The sequence below is a fragment of the Bos indicus genome, chromosome 13 (genome assembly GCF_029378745.1).
Source record: "Bos indicus isolate NIAB-ARS_2022 breed Sahiwal x Tharparkar chromosome 13, NIAB-ARS_B.indTharparkar_mat_pri_1.0, whole genome shotgun sequence".
NCBI lineage: Eukaryota > Metazoa > Chordata > Mammalia > Artiodactyla > Bovidae > Bos > Bos indicus.
The window spans coordinates 52,827,209-52,846,869 of NC_091772.1; the positions used below are offsets into that span (position 1 = coordinate 52,827,209).

At 46.5% G+C, this 19,661-nt stretch overlaps 1 protein-coding gene across 1 annotated transcript in view; it reads right to left on the reverse strand.

The window, feature by feature from the left end:
- Positions 1 to 710: 710 nt before the first annotated feature.
- TGM3 (transglutaminase 3) overlaps positions 711 to 19,661 on the reverse strand; it is a 42,651-nt gene continuing 23,700 nt past the window's right edge. The window contains exons 8-13 of the mRNA XM_019971988.2: positions 13,367 to 13,470; positions 11,341 to 11,583; positions 7,440 to 7,748; positions 5,015 to 5,172; positions 1,729 to 1,862; positions 711 to 1,360 (exon numbers count right to left, since the gene is read on the reverse strand). Coding sequence (XP_019827547.2) covers positions 1,213 to 1,360; positions 1,729 to 1,862; positions 5,015 to 5,172; positions 7,440 to 7,748; positions 11,341 to 11,583; positions 13,367 to 13,470 — 1,096 coding nt within the window. The 3' untranslated portion in view covers positions 711 to 1,212. The remainder of the gene's footprint in view (positions 1,361 to 1,728; positions 1,863 to 5,014; positions 5,173 to 7,439; positions 7,749 to 11,340; positions 11,584 to 13,366; positions 13,471 to 19,661) is intronic.

The window sequence follows — 19,661 nt, forward strand, 5'->3', positions numbered from 1 at the left end:
AGAAGAAGGCATGGACAGTGCTTCCTACAAGCCTGGGTCAGGCCTGAGTTGAGAATAAGGAAGAAACTTGGAGCTGGATGTGAGGCTGAAGCTTCTGTTTAGATGGGACTGGTCCCTTATGTCCCAACAGTGAGCCATGATCACCAAAATGAGGTTAGTCAGCACCGGTGACGGAAGGCTATGGGATCTTCTTGGGGTGATTTCAAGGGGCACAAACTGAGGAACCACGAGAGCATGTGTGAAGGTAGAGAAGGTTCCTGTGGAGTTAGCATTGCTTTGGCTGCAAGAGGAGGAGTGTGGCACAAGTTGGGGCAAGCCCAGTGTGAACAGAGGCTGGGCCACCACCCACAGCTGCTCTGCAGAAGGTTCCAGTGAAGACTGAAGTCCCTTCTCACTCTGATGCCCATAGAGGGTCCTGGAAGGGTTCACTTCGCCCTACAATGTCTGAACCTGCCTAGACAAGTCACTCCCTCCCAAGGCAGTCAATCTATTTTTGGACATCATCCTAGTGCAGTTTCCTAAACTGACTTGAAGTGTCTCTCTAGTTTTGCACCTGGAGCCACAAGGAACCAGCCCACTCGTTTTGGATATTGGAATGTGGAGAACACGGCTTCCCCAATGCCATCCCTCCTCCAGAAAGATATGGCCCCAGCCCCACTGTCTCCTTTTCCACCACCTTAGGCAAAGCAGCAGTCTTGTAGAGTCAGTGCTGTGTGATCACACTCTTTTTAACATTTATTTTGAGGGTAGTTGTGAGTGTCACAATGGATGGCTAACCATCATCCCCCGCACCTCCACAATGACCCAGGGGAGGAGCAGGAAAGTGCCAACTGCAGGCTGGGGATCAGCACACAGTCCAGACCGTCTTCTCCCCCAGTATCCATTTGGAGAGTTGCTGGGTCAGGTGCCAGTCCGTGCCCACAACACTGAGGGTATGAGGGCTGAGCAGGGGCATGGGGCTCACACACTAGGCAGCATTGGGGAGAAGCTCAGGGAACGTGCAAAAGTGATCAAGTGATGGGCCAGGGTGGAACCAGCCCAGCCTGGGAGCGAGGCAGGGGTGTGTGCTGGAGGCTGGAGTTCCGGACCCAGGCCGCCTTGGGGTTCGGAGTGAGTTTCCCAGGCTGGATAGTGAGTATGGCAGGGGCTCACTCCACAGGCAAGTCCTGCCTGCTGCGTGTTCCCAAGTTTGTATGGGGCCACCTGGGCCCTTCACTCAGCCACATCAACGGACAGCATGGCCTTGATTGCGGGGAACTTGTTGCAGGAGAAGTTGGCAAGGAGCTGCTTGGTGCCACTCCGGGTGGGCAGGATCTCAAAACGCACGCGGGACCGCTCTTTGGGACGCAGGGCTGGCACGCTGATGGGGAAGGGCAGGAGTCAGTGTGAGGCCTCAAGTCCTGCTCTGGTCAAGGTCACTGCTCCTTCAACTCCCTCTAGCTGCCACCCTGGGTCATTGAGCCCCTTTAGCCCTGGGACCCCTCAGCAGGGAAAGTAGGAGTCCCATGAGCTCCCACATATAAGGACCAGCTCCAAGCACTGAAGACCTGGACTTCTCTTAAGTGCAAGTTTGGTGAACCCCTAAACCAAATGCAAGTGTGCATCCCTATGGGCAGATTCCCAAGTTCAGAGCCTAGCAGAGTTCTGTCTACCCTGCCTGGGGCTTTGGGGAGGTCCCTCTGACCCCCTCCCCGCCATCCCCTACCAGCCCTTCAGTGTGGGACTCACTCGATCTTGAGATTGCCCAGCAGCAGGCCGCTGCCCTCCACCATCAGCACGCAGTCCTTCACGGGCTCATCCAGTGGGTTGGAAAAGAGCATCTGCACGTTCACAGGCTTCTGCACCCGGGCCTCATCCAGCACCTGCGGGGAGAGGGCTTGACAGAGTCAGGGCTAGACTGCTCATCTCATCTGCCCTTGAAAGCCGATGGGGCGGTGCCTGAGACTTGGTCATGGGAAAGATATCGCTGGGGACAAAGGAAGGGAACACCATTTGGTTTAGTCCTCCTAAGTGCCAGTGCCATCCATGCAGGGGGTTCCTAAGAAATTGCTGTCATCCCCAGGCTACAGACAGGACACCCAAGCCCAGAGGGAGAGGCGGCAGGTCGCAGCAGCTGAGAGCACTTAACTTCCCAGCTGGGTTTGTGGGCCCTTTCTCAGTTCATCTTGGGAAGGGCAGCCCCCACTTCCCAGACATGTGGTCTGCACAGGGTCCTTTATCAGGGGCTGGTCAGAGAAGCAACCTGGACTATCTGTTTGCTCCTGAAGATGAAAGCTTGCACTCCTGCTGAGAAGCAGCCAAGCCTGGGCAGATGCGTCACCTCCCTGGGCCTTGACTCCCTCCCTGATAAAGAGGGCTCATCCCTCCCCTCCTCCTTCCTTGGACTAGAAGGGAACAAATGAGATCATGGATGCAGAAGAAAGCGCTTTGGAAACAGAAACCGAAACTAGGTGACGGGTGGATTTTTCTTTTGAGGATCCCTAGAGGTAGCTACTTTGTGTTCATTTGGTTTTCCTTTTTGTTGTCACCAATTCTCCCTGCAACCCTTTTATAGTAATAAACCTGCAGTTCAGGTTGACTCAATAACTGAGAGATTTCTGGTTCCAGAGCCGTTTTCTCTTCTTACTAAACTTTGCAATGCCTGCCAATAATTTGTGCATAACTGAAACGTTTTAGAGACCATGGTCTATATCACAATTTCTCCCATGGAACTCATTTAAGTGTATGACATGATTTGAAGGGTGAAGCATAATTTTATGCCATTGGGACCCAAGAATATATATAAATGTTGCCATATTTTTCACACTGATATTCAATTTGAGATTTTCCTATATTTGTTTTCCTTTCTTTATGGCTGCTTACCACTCTATCCTGTTGACCTAAATCTATACATACACCCAAAGAAGAGGATAAGAGCCACTTCAGAAACCTGTGTCTGACATTGTCAGTAGGTCACAGGCCAATGTGAAGGACCTCAGTCTTTGAAAGATTGTATAATCTGGTTCAAAAGTCCTCAATGCCTACTCCCAATCATAAATAAGACAATAGGGTGTTGCCCAAATTATTATCTTCTCATACAGATCACCCATGTGCCCTGCTCTGAGTCAGCTATGCATTAATTCATTCAATCACAATTAGATCATCTTGATTCTCTGAAGTCTAAAGTAAAGGAGAAGTTGTGTTAAAAGGCAAATGCATACAAAGATGTCCTAAAGAAGAAAGAGCAGATATTTATTTAAAGGATTAAATAATTTCCAGGCTGTGTGTATTCTGATTTCCTTTTAAAAGATGTTAGATTCTCTTGAAAGATGAAGCTGATTTGATATGGACATCTAAATGATGTACAGCAAAATTTTGAAAAAGAGAGAAAGCTATAAGCAAGTTTGAGGATACTGGATAAGGGAATATAATGGTGGAGAAACTAACTTTATCAAACACTGATAACTTTCACTCAGAATGTTTCATTTCTTGAAAACACCCTAGGAAACAGGGGCGGCTTCTACAATCATGGATGAAAACTTGCTGGGTGGGAAAGAAGGCAAGCCCGGAGCCCAGAAGCTCTGTTTGGTCCTGCTCGTGGAGGGGCCTCTTTCTGTTTCACAACCACTGTGATGGGCCTAGAACAGGGGTGGCTCCCTCTCCCTAACCTTGGAGATGATGGATCACTCTGGCCCCCATTCTGAAGCACAGCCCAGACTAACCAGGACAGTTAACCAGAGAGCTCTATTTCAGGCTAGTGTCAAGGAGCAGGCCCTGGGTCCCCCTGCCTTCTGTCTGAAATCAGGAATCCCTGAAGCTGGGGTGTAGCTTAGGGAGAGTGGGACGAGGGCAGTCACAAGTTACTCTAGAAATCTGGGGCTAGGGATGCTAGTGACATTGTGATGGAACAGCAATAACAAAAAAGGCAATTGCTGTCTAGACTGCTGGGGCAGATGGTGCTGCAGATTTGTGAGGAGTCTGACCCATGAAGCTCTCTATGGGGTCCCAAGGGAAGACCCATCTTCCTCATCCACTCATCTGCCTCTCCTTGCCTGCCAGCCCCTCATCCCTAGATTTGTGCTATCTGGCTCTGGCTGCCTCCACCCTGGGCTGAGGTTGGTGTGGGTAGGGACAGGCTTGGAGTCAGCCCCATACTTCCAGCACCAGTGCTGAGGAAGGGACAGAGTGGCTCCAAGTGCCTCCCACAGACCTTTGAGAGCCCACATGCCTGCATTCCTGAGAGGCAGCCTGGGAGCAGAGCCTGCTGCCACAAAAATGAGGCATCCTCATTATCAACTCTTGGGAAGATGCTGCTGCTGGGTATGGACTGGCCAGATGTCCTGGAAAGGGCCCTGAGGTCTAGCCTTTGCTCTGGCAGTATTTGGCAATTCTTTTCTCTCTGGGTCTCAGTTCACTCATGTGTGAAATGGAAGGGCATGAAAGCTTGAGACCAGGTTTCTAAGAGTCTTCACTTCTGTAACTCTGGGGTCTAGAGTCAGGAGATGCATGTGAGTTATGCCCATTTCTGATTTGCCCTACAAATGTGTCTGGGGGCTGGGCTGTGGGTTCCCTGAAGGCAGGACCCAGACCTTGAGGTCTTCTGTGATTCCTGAGCCTAGCACAGCCCAGGACACAGCAGATGTTCAAAGCAAGTGAGCTGAAGAGCCCTCCAGCTGCTCCTCAGCTGGCATTCCCAGTGGGTCTAGAGCTGCAGCCAAAGAAGCCACAGGGCAACGTGCCCGTGGATCCTTCCAGAGAGGGAGCAAGGACATGCTTTGCTGCGCCACTGGCAGGATCATAGTTCCCTGACTGGGGATTGAACCTGCACCCTCGGCAGGGACAGCATGGAGTCCTAACCACTGGACCACTGGGATTTCCCAAGGACACTGCTCTGAGCAGAACTCTTGGCTGATCCTTTTGGTAGAGGCTGGAGCCGAGCTGGGCACTGTGCTTGTCCTGTCGGCAGACAGGGCTTTCCCTGTGGTCAGGGAGGGCTGGACTAGCATGGAGCAGCGCCCCTTCAGCATCCCTTTACCTCAAGGGTCAAGGTGGGGTTGTCCAGGATGATGTCCCTCTCCACCACCACCTCAGGCTCATCGGTGACCTGGCACACGGCTGTGGTCCGGATCATGTTGTCCGCCTTCAGGTACTTCTCGTACTGAGCATATGCGATCTTTACAGGGTGCTCTATTTCTGGAAGAAGAAACCAGGGAGCAGCGTGAGAGGTGGGGTTGGCTTCTGAAACCTTAAAAGCTGATGCCAAGCCGCGTCAGTGTGGGCTGGCTGGGAGTACCTGGAGCCCAGGCTTGCCTGAATCTTCCCTACCAGGCCCTGGGGGAACACCCGCCTGCTCCACACCAGCTGCAGAGCGGGGGCCCTGGGACCAGGATGCCAGCTGGCTGGGCGGATTCCAGGAGGAGGAGCTCATGGGGGCTCAGACTTCCTCCCTGTCCTGGTAAATATCAGAGGGCGAATTTCCATCTAAGGGGCAGGGAAGAATATGAGTATTAACTCATTGCCCAATAAAGAAAACAGTAATGATGATAGCATGATAATAACTAGCAAGGGAAGCCAGGGGCTGTCTACGTAAGAGCTTGGTCCTCTCAGGTGACTGTATAGCCTGGGATCCTATTGCAACAGCATTGGAACCACCACCCTACTTCTGGTGTCTCCTGCTTCTAAGTCACCCGCATGCACCAGTCAGGTGGGCTTTAGAAGCACTTTCCCCTCAGATCATGTCACTCTTCTGTGTCACCTGAAAAATCTCCTGTGGTCCCTCGCTGCCCCAGGAATAAAGTTCAGACCCCTCAGTATGGCCCTGTGTCACTCTCTTCCTCAAAAGAATGTTCCTTCCCACAGTTCTCTTTGTCCTTTTAACAACACAGGTGCCTTACCACCTCCATGCTCTGAGTCACAAGGTCCCCTCAGATGGGGAGGCCTTCCCCAGCATTTCTCCGTTTCTCAAGCTTCAAGGCCCCTCTCTGACTCACTGGGCAAGCAAGGGTGGGGGGCTCGCCTGCCTCTGGGTGGTCTCCCCCTCCCTCATGCAGTCATGCTAGGTGGCTGGGGGGTGCCCGGCACCTACAGGTCACACACGCCTTGAGGTGAGGCTGTAAGGAGGGAGCTGTCTCTGTTTTTAGCACTGGAGGGATTTACCCAGCCTGCCCCAAATATGGAGATGACAGGCCCTGGCATCAGCTGGTCCAGCTCCCTTGAACAGTGAACCCTGAGGCTCAGGAAAGGAGGGAGACTTAACAGAGTCATCCAGAGAGTAGGTGATGACGTCAGGACTCCAAGACCATTTTGCCTGTTTCCTCCTGCCTTCCCATTTAACTCTGTTGCTTCTTGCAGAAGTACAGTTTTTTTTAAAAGCATTTCCCTCACATAAATTATTTTTGTCCTACAAAAATAGCTCTTCCCTTGAGCTTTGAAGGTAAATAACAGCCAGCCGGGTGCTTTTGTTATAGGGAAGATTTCTGCTCAGTTCTGCCAGAAGACAGGTTGCTAGGGGATGCTGCCTCTGACAGGTGTGATAGCTTTCAGTTTTTCTGCAGACAAAATTTTTTCAAGATGGGCTGTATAAGTAATCAGTTTTTATTAGTTCCTTATGTGAAGCAAATAGCCACCCCACCCTTATTAATCTGCTTTGTACGTCTAGACTTTCCATAACAGCTTGAAGGATTTTGCCATCTTGGGCACACCTGCCTGCTAGTCCTTCCACAGCCCCAGCCTCTCTCTGCTCCACCTTGTTCCCCTCCCATCTGTGCTACCCAGGAGAACCAACTCACTCTTCCTCCCGGAAGCTCAGGCCTCCAAGAAAACCCATCACTGTCACTGGAAATCAAGGAACTTCACCCACCCACTGGCAGCTGTGGGGGAACACTGGTGGGAATTCAAGCCCTCGTGGTATATTGCAACCCCTCTAGGGTCAAACCGGGAAAGTGATTCATTGTGGGATGGGGGTAAGGTAGGGTGGGAGCTGGAAAGGGGAAGGGGTCGCAGCAGTAAAACCGAGAAAATGGGTGGTGGCACTGGATTTCACATCAGGAATTCCAGGACCAGGATCTGGCATTGCCACCTAGTAGCTATGACACTTAATCTTTTAAGTGAATCACAATCTCTCCAAGCCTCAGTTTCTGGCTCTGTAAAAGGAATGCTGAAATCTGTTCTTGTAGAAGGTCAAATGTGATAGTACATAAGAGTATATAAGGAGCACTCTGCACACTGGGCAAAATGTATGTAAGGGGTATTGTGGTTTGTCTTTAACTGCCAAAGTCCTCTTCCTTTCTCCTCCAGGGCATGAAAGTATTTTGGTTGGCACCACCCCCACTTGTACTGCTCACCCTGTGCTGTTTCCTTCCTTAATCAGTTGATTTGGTTCCAATAGGAACTCTCCAACCCCAAGAGAATACCAGCTACCATGAGTGTGTGGCATCCCAGCAGCCTACAGGTTGAATTACCTTCTTCGGGATTCAGGGATTTAGTGACAGAGTCCTTCCACACCTCGTGTACAAGTGTGCCGTTGTAGACGATGGTCCAGGCTGTCATATTCACTGTCACTGTCTTTGTATCACTTGTTAGGTTTTTGAGCATTAGGATCAGGTTGACTTCTTTGCCCACTGTCAGTACACCAGCGACCTTGAACCTCCCAGAGATGCTAGGCTCCCGTTCCTCTCTTGCCAGGCTGCTTGCAGATGTTGCACTAAATGACATTGTGGGTTTAAGTTTCCTCAAAGCCTTTTCAAATACTTGTCTTTCCTGGCTGGAACCTGTGTGGTGGGAAAAGAGAGAAGTATCTCAGAGATGCGGTGGCAACGTGAACAAAGAACAGTGCCCTGCCTGGAAAGGTGGCCTGGAACTAACACTGGTTCTGCTGCTTGCGCAACGATTCTAATCCAAGCAAGTGTCTGACCTCCTCCAGGTCTCCATTTCACCCTCCTTAACACATGTCTGACCTCCAAGCAAGTGTCTGACCTCCCTCAGATCTCCATTTCACCCTCCTTAACATGAGGCTCACAGCCCAGCTCTTCCAATCAGCTCAAATTTCCATCGAGCTGTAGGGAAAGCTGCATAAAATACATAGCTTGATATTTTGCTTAGGTTAATTAGGTTAGATCCCTTCCTTCCTTCACTCTCTCCGTCTCTCCCTCCCTCCTTCCCTCCATTCCTTCCTCCTTCCCTCCTTTCTTTTAATAAAAGCTCCTTTGTGAGACTTAAAGAACAAAGCGTGTGTTAGTTGCTCAGTCATGTCTGACTCTTTGCAACCATGGACTGTAGCCCACCAGGCCCCTCTGTCTATGGAATTCTCCAGGCAAGAATACTGGAGTGGGTATCCGTTCCTTTCTCCAGAGGATCTTCCTGACCCAGAGATTGAACCCAGGTCTCCTGCATTGCAGGCAGATTCTTTAACATCTGAGCCACCAGGGAAGCCCAAAGAACAAACCGATAATTTAAAAAATAACAAGTCTGAGTTTAAAAAGATTAGAATGAGTTCATAAGTGAGAAAACTATGATTTAGAATTGCCTCACTGAAAAAAATTCCAAACCACTTTATCATGTTATTCTGTTTTATTTCTAATGATGCTTTGAGAATTAGAGAGTGGAACTTCTGTCTAGGTCAGTTGACAAGAACTTCCCACAGTTGGTATGGTTCCAGGTTATGACTAGTTTAAATTGTTGAGAGAGTTCAGGTTTCAAAAACACAAAGGTTGAACCACAGGATGGGTTCAGCCTTTGTTGTGGGTGCTGCTGAATGTGATACTATAAACAGTCCCCAGAAAGTGGCCAAGATTGTGGCCAAGAAACCATGGCTCTTGGGGCACTAAGAGCTGATAACCAACTCCAAGCCTCTGAGCCAGGGTAGACCACACAGTGCACATGAGTCTCCTTGCCTTGACTGGGAGATAGATCCACTAACGAGGCGAAGATATTGACTTTCCAGTAACATGGACAGAGATACTGAAAGAAGAATGACCATGTTTACCCTTCTGCCCCTAACGTCCCCTACAAACCTGTGAAATTTTAAGATGACTTATTAGAAGCACTTTATCATTTAGTGAAATCTTTCCTATAAGTTACATGTAACAACTGGCAGAGACCCCGAAGACATCTAAGCACATCATGTTAGAGTTAAGGTCCTAAAGAGGAGGAGTGTTTGGTCCAAGTTGTTGGTAATCTGAGAATTAGGGGTGGAAAGAGGGCCAGTCCCCAGAAGTTTAGACCTGAAGTCTAGTAGTTCCTCCCACACACCCCTGAAAAGAAGGCAGGCAGCCAAATTACCCGAGTTGATCGCTCCTGGTGGGCTGGGTTCCTTTTGGTGCCTTCCCATTCTCTAGCCGAGCTGTAAATCCACACCCAGGTCTGACGGCTGAGCAGGGAGCTGAGCCTCTGTGCCCAGAACCTCGAAGCAGTTGCGTTTGCACAATGAGGCTCAGAGCCTAGATACCTATATAGGTCACCTGCCGGGCTTACTCAAGACTAAGCTTCCTGCTACTGTTTTTTCCTTTGGTGTTGCTATTGCGCAAATACTTAGCAACCCATTTTATGGGCTTTTCCTCCCTGCGGCCATCAGACACAAGCATCATTAGGTAAAGGAGACTGAGCAACAACAGGTGGAGTGATCAGTCCTGCTGTCACACAAGGGCTGGGGCATTGCCAGGGGTCTGGCAGGGATCCCTCCACCTGGCTGTGGCCCCTCCTCATTGCTCAGGAGGTTTGGCTGGGACAGCCAGAGCCCTCAAGAAGTGGAATTAAGGTGTAACACTCAGATAAGGGGCCCCACAGAATCACACAACTGTATAGACAGTGCGTTTTAAAAGTCACTTTGGGAGGTCATTCCGATGAGGCTGCAGATGTTCAAGTTGATAAAAATCATCACTATTTATTAAGTCCTCACTATGGGCCAGGCACTGCCCTTGATACTTTCTATACACTAGCTCATTTAAATCCCATTGAAGAGAGGCCTTGCTCTTCTCATTTTACAGGTGAGGAAGTGAGGGATCAGAGATGCTAAGAATCGTGATTGAGGTTGCACAGCTATAAGGGGTAGGGCAGAGTTCACCTCCTGCCCGGGGTTATCAGTTCCTTGGCCCCTACTCTGGTTTCTACATCAGAACACTTTTGAGAATGCTTGTCACACTCAAGCCTGACCCCCAGCCTGTGAGCTCTGGAGGGGCAGGCACCCATCTGCAGGGTGCTTCCTGGCCTCCTGGAGTTGAGCATGAATGGGCACTCAGGGAGGTCTCAGTACATGTTTACTGACTGAGAGAAAGGCCATCTGACCCCAGTGGGAGGAATGGGCCGCAGAGGTACACTGGGGTCTAACGGAAAGCACCAATCTCATTACTCTGATGCCTCCAAAGGACCCACACCCAGCAGCTCATCCACCTGGACTTGGAGCCTACCCCCTGCTCAGCTCTCCTCTTTTGTATACGGCAGCCAGCAGCAGCAGCCATCCAGGGCACCGAACTGTGGGGTTTACTTTAGGGTGCACATGGGTACCTTCTCGAGAGCACTTTTCTTGACACCTCAGAACCAGCAGTGAGGACCCGCTAAAGCAACTATTCCAAAGCGTTTAGAGTGACACGTCGATCCCATTAAGGAGCGACTGGCCTGCTAGAGCAAGCATTAACTCACTGCGGCCTATTTCTAAAATGAACATCACCTTCAAATGTAGAATTTTGTCACTATTGAGATTCCTCAGAGATATTAATTTGCTAACACTGAAAGCAACTTCTGAAACAGAGAAACACACGTAATTTGTGTTAAACGTGGCCTCCTACCAGCTTCTAGGTGACTTTAGGGGGATCAGCACTCAAGTGGATGCTGACGATTTCAGGGACTCGGGCATTGTCCTCATGGTGTAGGAGGTGTCTGCACCTCATCTGGCTTTCAGGGAGCCCACTGAAGCAGACAAAGCAGTCCCCATGTCTCTGGGGACTGTCCATTTCTTTTTTCAGAGGATGTTTCCTGCTTTCGCTTCTTAGAGGCAAGGGGAGTGGACTGACAGAGACCCTAGGGGGTCTTCTGTGGGGGCCATGTTTCTCCCTGTGATGTTCAGTCATGGTGCTGTCATCCTAATGGTGCAATTGGCAAAGGGACACAGCTGGAGACGAGCTAAACTGACAGCTGCCTGAGTCCTTCAGCACATTTCCGCTGGCACTGTGTCTGCCCCTGATGGTTTTGTCCCCACAGGAAACAGTCTGGGGAACTGGGCATTAGATGCCAGGGAGCAATCCTAATATTCAGGCACAGCTGGCTGAGAAAGCGGGAGGAGCATGAGCAAGTTTTCCTTCTCCCGCCTCAAAGCTGTCTTCCCACCGTCAGGCCCTGGGTGGCACAGCCCATCCAAGCCCCTCCTACCTTCTGGATACTTGTACTTTTCGGTGACATCCATGCGAGAGTTGCTGCCCACCGCCTTGGTACTGATGTACTTGCCGACGCTGTGAGTGTCTGAGGAATTCTTCTTCAAGGCACCGTTCGACTCGTAGATCCATGTGATGCGGTCGGCATTGACCTCCGCAAAGATGAAGGGCATGTCGAAGTCCCAGTCCACATTACCCTCTCGGATAGCGATCACCGAAGCAGGGCCGCACTGGAACACCCCTGGGGGCCAGGGTGCAGAGGTTGGATGTGTGCCAAAGCAAGGCCCCTCTGCAACAGCCCGCCTCATAGCCTGCTTCTCTGGGGGCCCTCCCCACCGCCCAGCTCCCCTGCCTCTACCGCAAACTCCTTCAACCCTGACTGTCTGCTCTCCTCTTGGGGCACTCAGCAGGACCCTCTGGGGCTACCGTTATCTTGTGCAATAGCACTCTGGTCAGACTCCAGCTCCACAGAAGACGGCCCACTCCCACATTCTGTAGGTGCATAATTGGTGCTAACTCCCTGCCCTCAGTCTGTTTCCTAAAGAGGAAAGTCTGACTGTCTTGTGCTCAGGGCTGCCTCTTTTCTACTCTGCAAATCATTCTTCCCAAATCACCCCCCAATTTTGGAAGACTTCTCTGCAAACCCAGCCTACAGAGATGTCCTGCTTCTTTGGGCCCCCAAGCCCTGACCATCACCTCCCTTCTTGAGCACTCAGCATAGCTAGCTCAGACAGCTAGGTAGGTAGGTGGGTGGATACATAGAGAGATGGACAGATAGGTAGATAGATTCATAGATGGATGGGTGGATGGAAGGACATAGATGTAGATACAGGTATAGATACACAGATACAGTTTTCTTCATGAAGTGCCCAGATGAAAAAGTAAGTTACAGCAGAATAGAAGAATATTATTCCATTTGTGTTTATAAAACAAACACACATTTATAAACCTGAAACAGTGACAGTGACTTTCAGCTTTTTTTTTTTTTTTACCATGATCTCTAGAAATAAGATTTTACATCATGGCACATATATGGTCCTGAAACAAAAATTCCACAGGAAAATTCTTATTCTTAATGTCCAATACACTCTGATAGTTTCTTTTTCTTTCCTTTCCTCACTTCTTTCCATGCTATTCTATTTCATTTCTTAAAACAATGGTCACAACCCATTAACTTGATTTCATAACCACTAATGAGTTGCAGTGAGAAGTTTAAATAGTGGCCTAGAAAATATCTGGAAGTTACCCTCCTCACACCCAAATTCCCTGAATCTCATTGCTTCTGGTATAGATGTTGCAGCAAGGGAGGGGGGTAAGACTTCATTTTCATTGTAAATCATTTTGGAATGATTTGAATTTTTTTTAACCATTCTTAACCATGCATATATGACTTTTATAATTTTTTTAACTTTGAAAGAAACAACTGAAAATGAAGGTAATGGACAAGAATGCTCTGGAGATCAGGGGAGGGACGAGGAAAGGTTCCTGGAGAGCCCAACGCCTGAGATCTGATGGGAGAGTGGCCATCAGGGGCGGGGAAGGGCCAGCCTGCGAGAAGGAGAGCTCAGCCTGGCGGGGGACACCCAGAAGGTGAGAGGGGTGCTGGGGGCCATGAGCACAGAGGCCTGGAGCTGAGCCAGGGAATCTGGGCTAAGTCCCAAGGCAAAGGGAAACGGAAGGTTTCTGTGCTGGGAGGGATGGGCTACTAGAGGCTGTGTGGGAGAATCACTGTTGGCAGGGGACCTGTTACTCTTCCCTATTACCAGGCATGGGCCAGGGCCTTTGCAGCAGTTGTGTGGGAGCAGGGATGTCAGTCATTTAAACAGCAGCCTGAACCAAGCCAATTAAGAGGAAAATCTACTTTGAAAATACTTTTGTTTTAATCCCTCTCTGTGCCCCCAAAGGCAGAGAAGATTTAGGTGATCTTGCTGTGCCGCTCCCACCATTGTAAAGATTGAGAGGTCATGACTTAGAGCCAAACCCAGAGAAGGGGGGCACCAGCAGGCTGACAGAGGATTGGTTACCTTGGCTTCTCTCCTGAGGGGTGGCGTCCAGAACCTGCCATCCATTGTACGAAGGGCCCAGGTCAGACCGCACAAACCAGGCTTCATTCCAGACATGGAAATTCCTGCAGACAGAACCACAGGCTGCAGAGCGTGGCCAAGGCCGCTCAGCAGAGGAACGGTGAAGCGCCACACCTCTGACCTGACGGTGCAGCGCCCTCGCACTCAAGTGAGTTTACTCTGGGCCAGCTATTGTGCTAGACCTCCGCGAGCACCGTCTCCTTAAATTCTCACAGCACGGTTAAGGGGGTACTCTTTTTATGCTCATCTCATAAAAGGGGAAACTGAGGCTCAGAGAAGCCAAGCAGCTAACAATGCAGAGTCAAAGTGTGGCCCCAGATATGCCTAACTCCGAAATCACCATGTTCTCCTGCCTTTCTGAGAAGCAGAGTGGATCTAGGTTAGAGCCAAGACCCAGTGAGCAAACCCACACAGCTTTCTCTTGTGCATCCTGTTGGGGTACACTACTGTATTTCATGTGGGGTGAAAATGAATGGGGTGCAGCAAGATTAACAGGTCTGGCTAAGAGCCACAGAGCCCTGCAGTTGAGGTCTGGATAGAAGAATGCACACACCAGTCCTAAAATATTCATCAGTGGAGCCCCCCCATCTCCCAATCTGCATGTTCTCAGTCATTGGTCCCCTCCCTCACCAGGTGTAAACAGTTATCCAGAGCTTTCTTCATTCTTTATTCTGCCCTCTATTCTCCTCCTCTCCAATCCCACAACAACTACATTAGCATTGGCAGTGTTGGGTCCAACTTGGAAGAAAATGTAAGTCTGACATAAATTCAAGTTCTATTCAACTTGAAAAACATTTTTTTTTTATATTCATGAGGTGGAAAAGATAGTTTTAAGCAGAGAACCAACTTCAGAATGATACATATGACTAGGTAAAAATATTAAGCTTTCATATACCAAGTAAACAAAGAGACTATCGTTCTGTTTCCAGCATAGAAGAATAAACTCATAATGAATGGATAGTCTCTTATGCAAAAACAACACACTGACAAAAGATAACTATCAGAGAGGAGACAGAGTAGGAGGATTTTGGAAGGGTGTCAAACTTTGAGGAAGAGACTAGCATGGAGGAAGTTGTGCTTTGGTGACCTTGCTCCCAAGGACAAGCTGCAGTAGATGTACAGAGCAGGGCAGTAAAAATTCCAACAGACAGTCCACATCTTTCTGACCTGAGGAGTTAAGAAACAAACCCTGGGTTAACTAGAATCACTAGAGAGTGTGGCAGAAGTCTTGGAAAGGAGAGTCAGAAAGCGGAACCTAGATTTGTATATTAACTCCGCCTAAGCTTCTGGGTGACCCCTGAGCTAGGCATATACAAGGCAAACCACAAACAGTCCAGATAAAAGTTTTAAGAATGAACTGAAACTTGAGCTGCTGCCTACCACAGGTGAGACAGAGTTTGCAGTTTGAGTCTACCCCAGGTAGGCTCCTAAGACAAAATGCAGAATCAAGACAGCCAATGACCAGGATACAATCCCCAATTAATGAACATCCAAAGAACCAGAAAAATGTCACTTATCCTCAAAGCAAAAGACAATCAACAGAAATTAACCCTTAGATAATCCAGATGTTAGAATAAATAAAGAATAAAACTTTAAAGCAGCTATGATAATTATGATCAATGGAATAAAGGAAAATATGCTCATAACAAATGAAAAGAGGGAACCTCTTAGCAAAAAAATAGAAAATATAGAAAAATAACCAAATGGAAAATGTTAACTGGAAAAAAAGACCTGAAATTAATTCAATGGATGGCTTACTAGCAGAACAGAGATAACAGAGGAAAGAGTAAACTTGAAGACAGATCAGTATAAATTATCCAGTCTGAAGAAGAGAGAGGAAAAAAGGTTGAAAAAATCAATAAAATAGGGAAAATATATGCAACATGTATACCAGACACTTACTATAAAGAATATTATAAAGTATTTACAAATCAATAAGATACAAAAGAACCTGTTCCCAGGTGGCTCAGTGATAAAGCCAGATTCTCCTATCTGCAATGCAAGAGACACAGGTTTGATCCCTGGGTAAAGAAGATCCCCTGGAGAAGGAAATGGCAACTACTCCAGTATTCTTGCCTGGGAAATCCCATGGACGGAGGAATCTGGTTGGCTGCGGTCCTTGGTGTCACAAAAAAGTTAGGAACTAAACAACAACAGGACACAGAAGAAGTCAAGCATGCCAGTAATGGGCAATGCGCAGGCAGTTTTCATAAGCAATAAAAATGATCACTAAACATATGAAAATAGTTTTAGCTCCACCACAATGAAAAGAAAATTAAGGCTGATTTGTGTTGTTGTATGGCAGAAAACAAGATAACATTGTAGAGCATTTATCCTCCAATAAAAAATTATAATGACAAAGAGATATTATCATACCTATGAGACTGACAAAGATGAAGGCATAGGATGATACCCATTGCTGTGTGGGAAAACAAGCACTGTCATACGCTACTGGTGGGAGTTTAAATGTGTATGACATTTGTGAAAGGCAATTTGGTAATCAGTGTGAAAAATCTTTAAAAATCTACATACCCACTGAACCAGTAATTCCACTTCTAGAAGTTTCTCCTATAAAAACCCTCAGATACATGCACATGGATGTACACGGAAAAATGTTCACTGAAACATTGTTTGTAATAGCAAAAATAATGGAGGAGAAGTTTACCAATAAGGAGATGGTTAGATAAATTGTGACATAACCATCCAAAGGAATATCATGCAGCCGTCCAAAAGAATGAGCAAAATCAATCTAGCATTTACATAGAAAGATGTCTAAATTATATCACCAAGTAAGAAAAATTACAAGAGCATGTATGTGTATGCATAAGCTTATAAAAATATATACTGATATGATGAACCTATTTTGATTTAGAAAATATATATTATTGAGATTTCTTACAATTATGAAAAAAAAAGTCATCATAAAAAAAGTAGTGGAAGTCCCCCGTAATTCCATTATCTTAGATAACCACAGTTTAAGTAATGGTTTGGTGTAAGTATTATGCATATGGACAGATTTCGGTGCATATGAACTAAGTTGTACATTATTTCTTTCTGCAATGTTTTCATTTTCTATAATGAAAATTACTTATTACTTCTATAATTCTGTAATTACAAAATATGTGTGTTAGGTTGTTTCAGTCGTGTCTGACTCTGTGTGACCCCATGGAGTTTAGCCCACCAGGCTCTTCTGTCCATGGGATTTTCCAGGCAAGAATACTGGAGTGTGTTGCTATGCCCTCCTCCAGGGGATTTTTCCAACCCAGGGATTGAACCCACATCTCTGAAGTCTTCTGCATTGGCAGGCAGTTCTTTACCACTAGCGCCACCTGGGAACCTCTAATTACAAAATAAACGAATATTTTAAAATACGTATATTATATAAACACTAATTGCTAACACAGTTAAGTGTCAACACAGAATAATACTAAGTGTCTGTGTTATATCTTAATCTTCACAGTGTTCTTATAAGGGAAGATAAGAATAAGTGTTATCCTCTTTCAACAATTATGGAAACTGAGGCATAGAGAAGTGAAGTGACTTGTTTAAGGTCTCAAAGTCAGTAAATAGGCAGAATGGGATTTTAACCCAGGCAGAAGGGCTGCAATGTCCATGCTTTTAACTGCCAAATATTCTCTCTAAATTTTAATTTATTGATACAGGAAGATATTAAATGTTGTAAAACAGACCATTTAATTTGGTCCCATTTGGGTAATGATTACTCAACACACATATATCTGATGTGTGTGAGTATAAACAGCATGAATGTCTGGAAGGCTCTAACTCATAATATTATTAGTGTTTTCTTTGGGTAGCTATATTACTATGACCCCCATTAATTTATTTTTTATTGTTTTATAATCAGGGAAAACTGTTTGCATTTTACATGTTGTAAAATGAAACTTGCAAGCCTTTCCGTAGGGACCAGATCCAGAGTTCTACACTATACAGTTGTCAGGAGTTAGAAGTGCTTCCTAAGTACTTATCAGGTGCACTATGACCCTGCTAGATTCTCCAGGGAAAAGGGGAAGAGCTAAAAAGTCAGTTCTAAAACAAGACAGAAGGGATAAGGCCATGAGAGGTGAACAGATAATGAAAAAAAACCAACCAATGATAGGAGTGGGAAGAAAGCAATCCCTTACTACTGTAATGAAACATAGCTCATTACAAAATTTCTGGAAGGCAATAGCAATAGGTTCATAAGCATTTAAAATGTTCATTCTCTAACCTAGGATATACATTTCTAGGAATCTTTCTCATAGGGCTAATCACTGACATGCTCAAGATTTCCATATAACAATGCCTGTTACAGTGTTATTTAAAGTAGGAAAAAAAGGGGGAATAGATAGGTAACATAAGGAATAGGAAACAGTTTACCATTATAGTGGGAAAAGAGATAATGGCTTTTAACATTCAATGGAATATAATACATTTAAAAATCTTATTTTTGAAGATTAATGACATTGGGAAAATGTTCATAATACCCTGTTTAGTCAAAAACACATGATTTAAAACTATGAAGTGGTTAGTTTCCAAGTATGGGGAAAAGCAGGATGTGTCTATTACATGCTCCGCCTTGTGCCCAAGTCTTATAAAATGCATGATCCCAATTCTATAAAAACAACAACTCATAAAAGATTGCATAGAAAACTATCAAATATTTAAAGTATGTGAACAATAGGATTATAGATGATTTTTACTTCTTTATATGTTTTGTGAGATTTCCTACAGTTGTAGGAGAAAAAAGTCATCAAAAAAATTATCTCCAGGCAGACCCACAAAATCTTTTTGGTGGGTTATATTTTTTGTCGGTTATATTTTACCCAGGAGAAAGCAGGAGGAGTGTGGGAAGATGATCTTAGAAGGGTGAGAGGGCAAGAGAGGAAGAGAAAACATTTTGAGGAAGAAAAAAATCAAATTTCAGATTCATTTTGTTTCTGGCAGAGAACCTTAGGAGAAGGGTGAGTTGGTTAAGATATACAGGTGAGTGGCTATGTTTGAATATTTATTTGCAAGGCAAGAATTTAAGACAAAGTAGATAATAAGCACATCCTGGTTCCTCCCTTGTTTGAAAGCCAGCACTTTGCTCACACTTACTTGGGTGTATGTGCCTTTCAAGTGCATCATCAAGCATGTGCTGGTTTGTTTCTGGTTGTGTGTCACACTCTTTTCTACCTCCCAACCTTGGGTTCCGCTCCTGTCTTGAGGGTTTCCCCAGTAAGAGCACATAGAAGCGCAGACTGAAGCATTTATTTTACAAGAAGCTGATCCCTGCCCCTCCTTGCTCCTCCATTCAAATCAATTCTAATTCGACCTTTGAAGTTTCTAAACCACTGTCCCTAGAGACAGCAACTGAGTTATGCTGACATTTGAATTCATGGGGTTAGGGGACCCTCTCTAGAAGTGACCCAGATTTCCACCCCTTACACTGATAAAAGCTTATTTGTCTTTCCAAATGCAGTTCAGATACTAACTCCTTCAAAAAATCTTGTCCTAACATACTCAAGAAAATTAGAGATGCCAAGGGAACATTTCATGCAAAGATGGGCTCAATAAAGGACAGAAATGGTATGGACCTAACAGAAGCAGAAGATATTAAGAAGAGGTAGCAAGAATACACATGGGAGAAGGCAATGGCACCCCACTCCAGTACTCTTGCCTGGAAAATCCCATGGACGGAGGAGCCTGGTAGGCTGCAGTCCATGGGGTCGCCAAAAGTCGGACACGACTGAGCGACTTCCCTTTCACTTTTCACTTTCATGCATTGGAGGAGGAAATGGCAACCCACTCTGGTATTCTTGCCTGGAGAATCCCAGGGACGGCGGGGCCTGGTGGGCTACTGTCTATGGGGTCGCACAGAGTCGGCCATGACTGAAGCGACTTAGCAGCAGCAGCAGCAACAATATACAGGAAAACTGTACAAAAAAGATCTTCATGACCCAGATAATCATGATGGTGTGATCACTCACCTAGAGCCAGACATCCTGGATTGTGAGGTCAAGTGGGCCTTAGGAAGCATCACTACAAACAAAGCTAGTAGAGGTGATGGAATTCCAGTTGAGCTATTTCAAATCCTAAAAGATGATGCTGTGAAAGTGCTGCACTCAATATGCCAGCAAATTTGGAAAACTCAGCAGTGGCTACAGGACTGGAAAAGGTCAGTTTTCATTCCAATCCCAAAGAAAGGCAATGCCAAAGAATCTTCAATCTACCACACACTTGCTCTCATCTCACA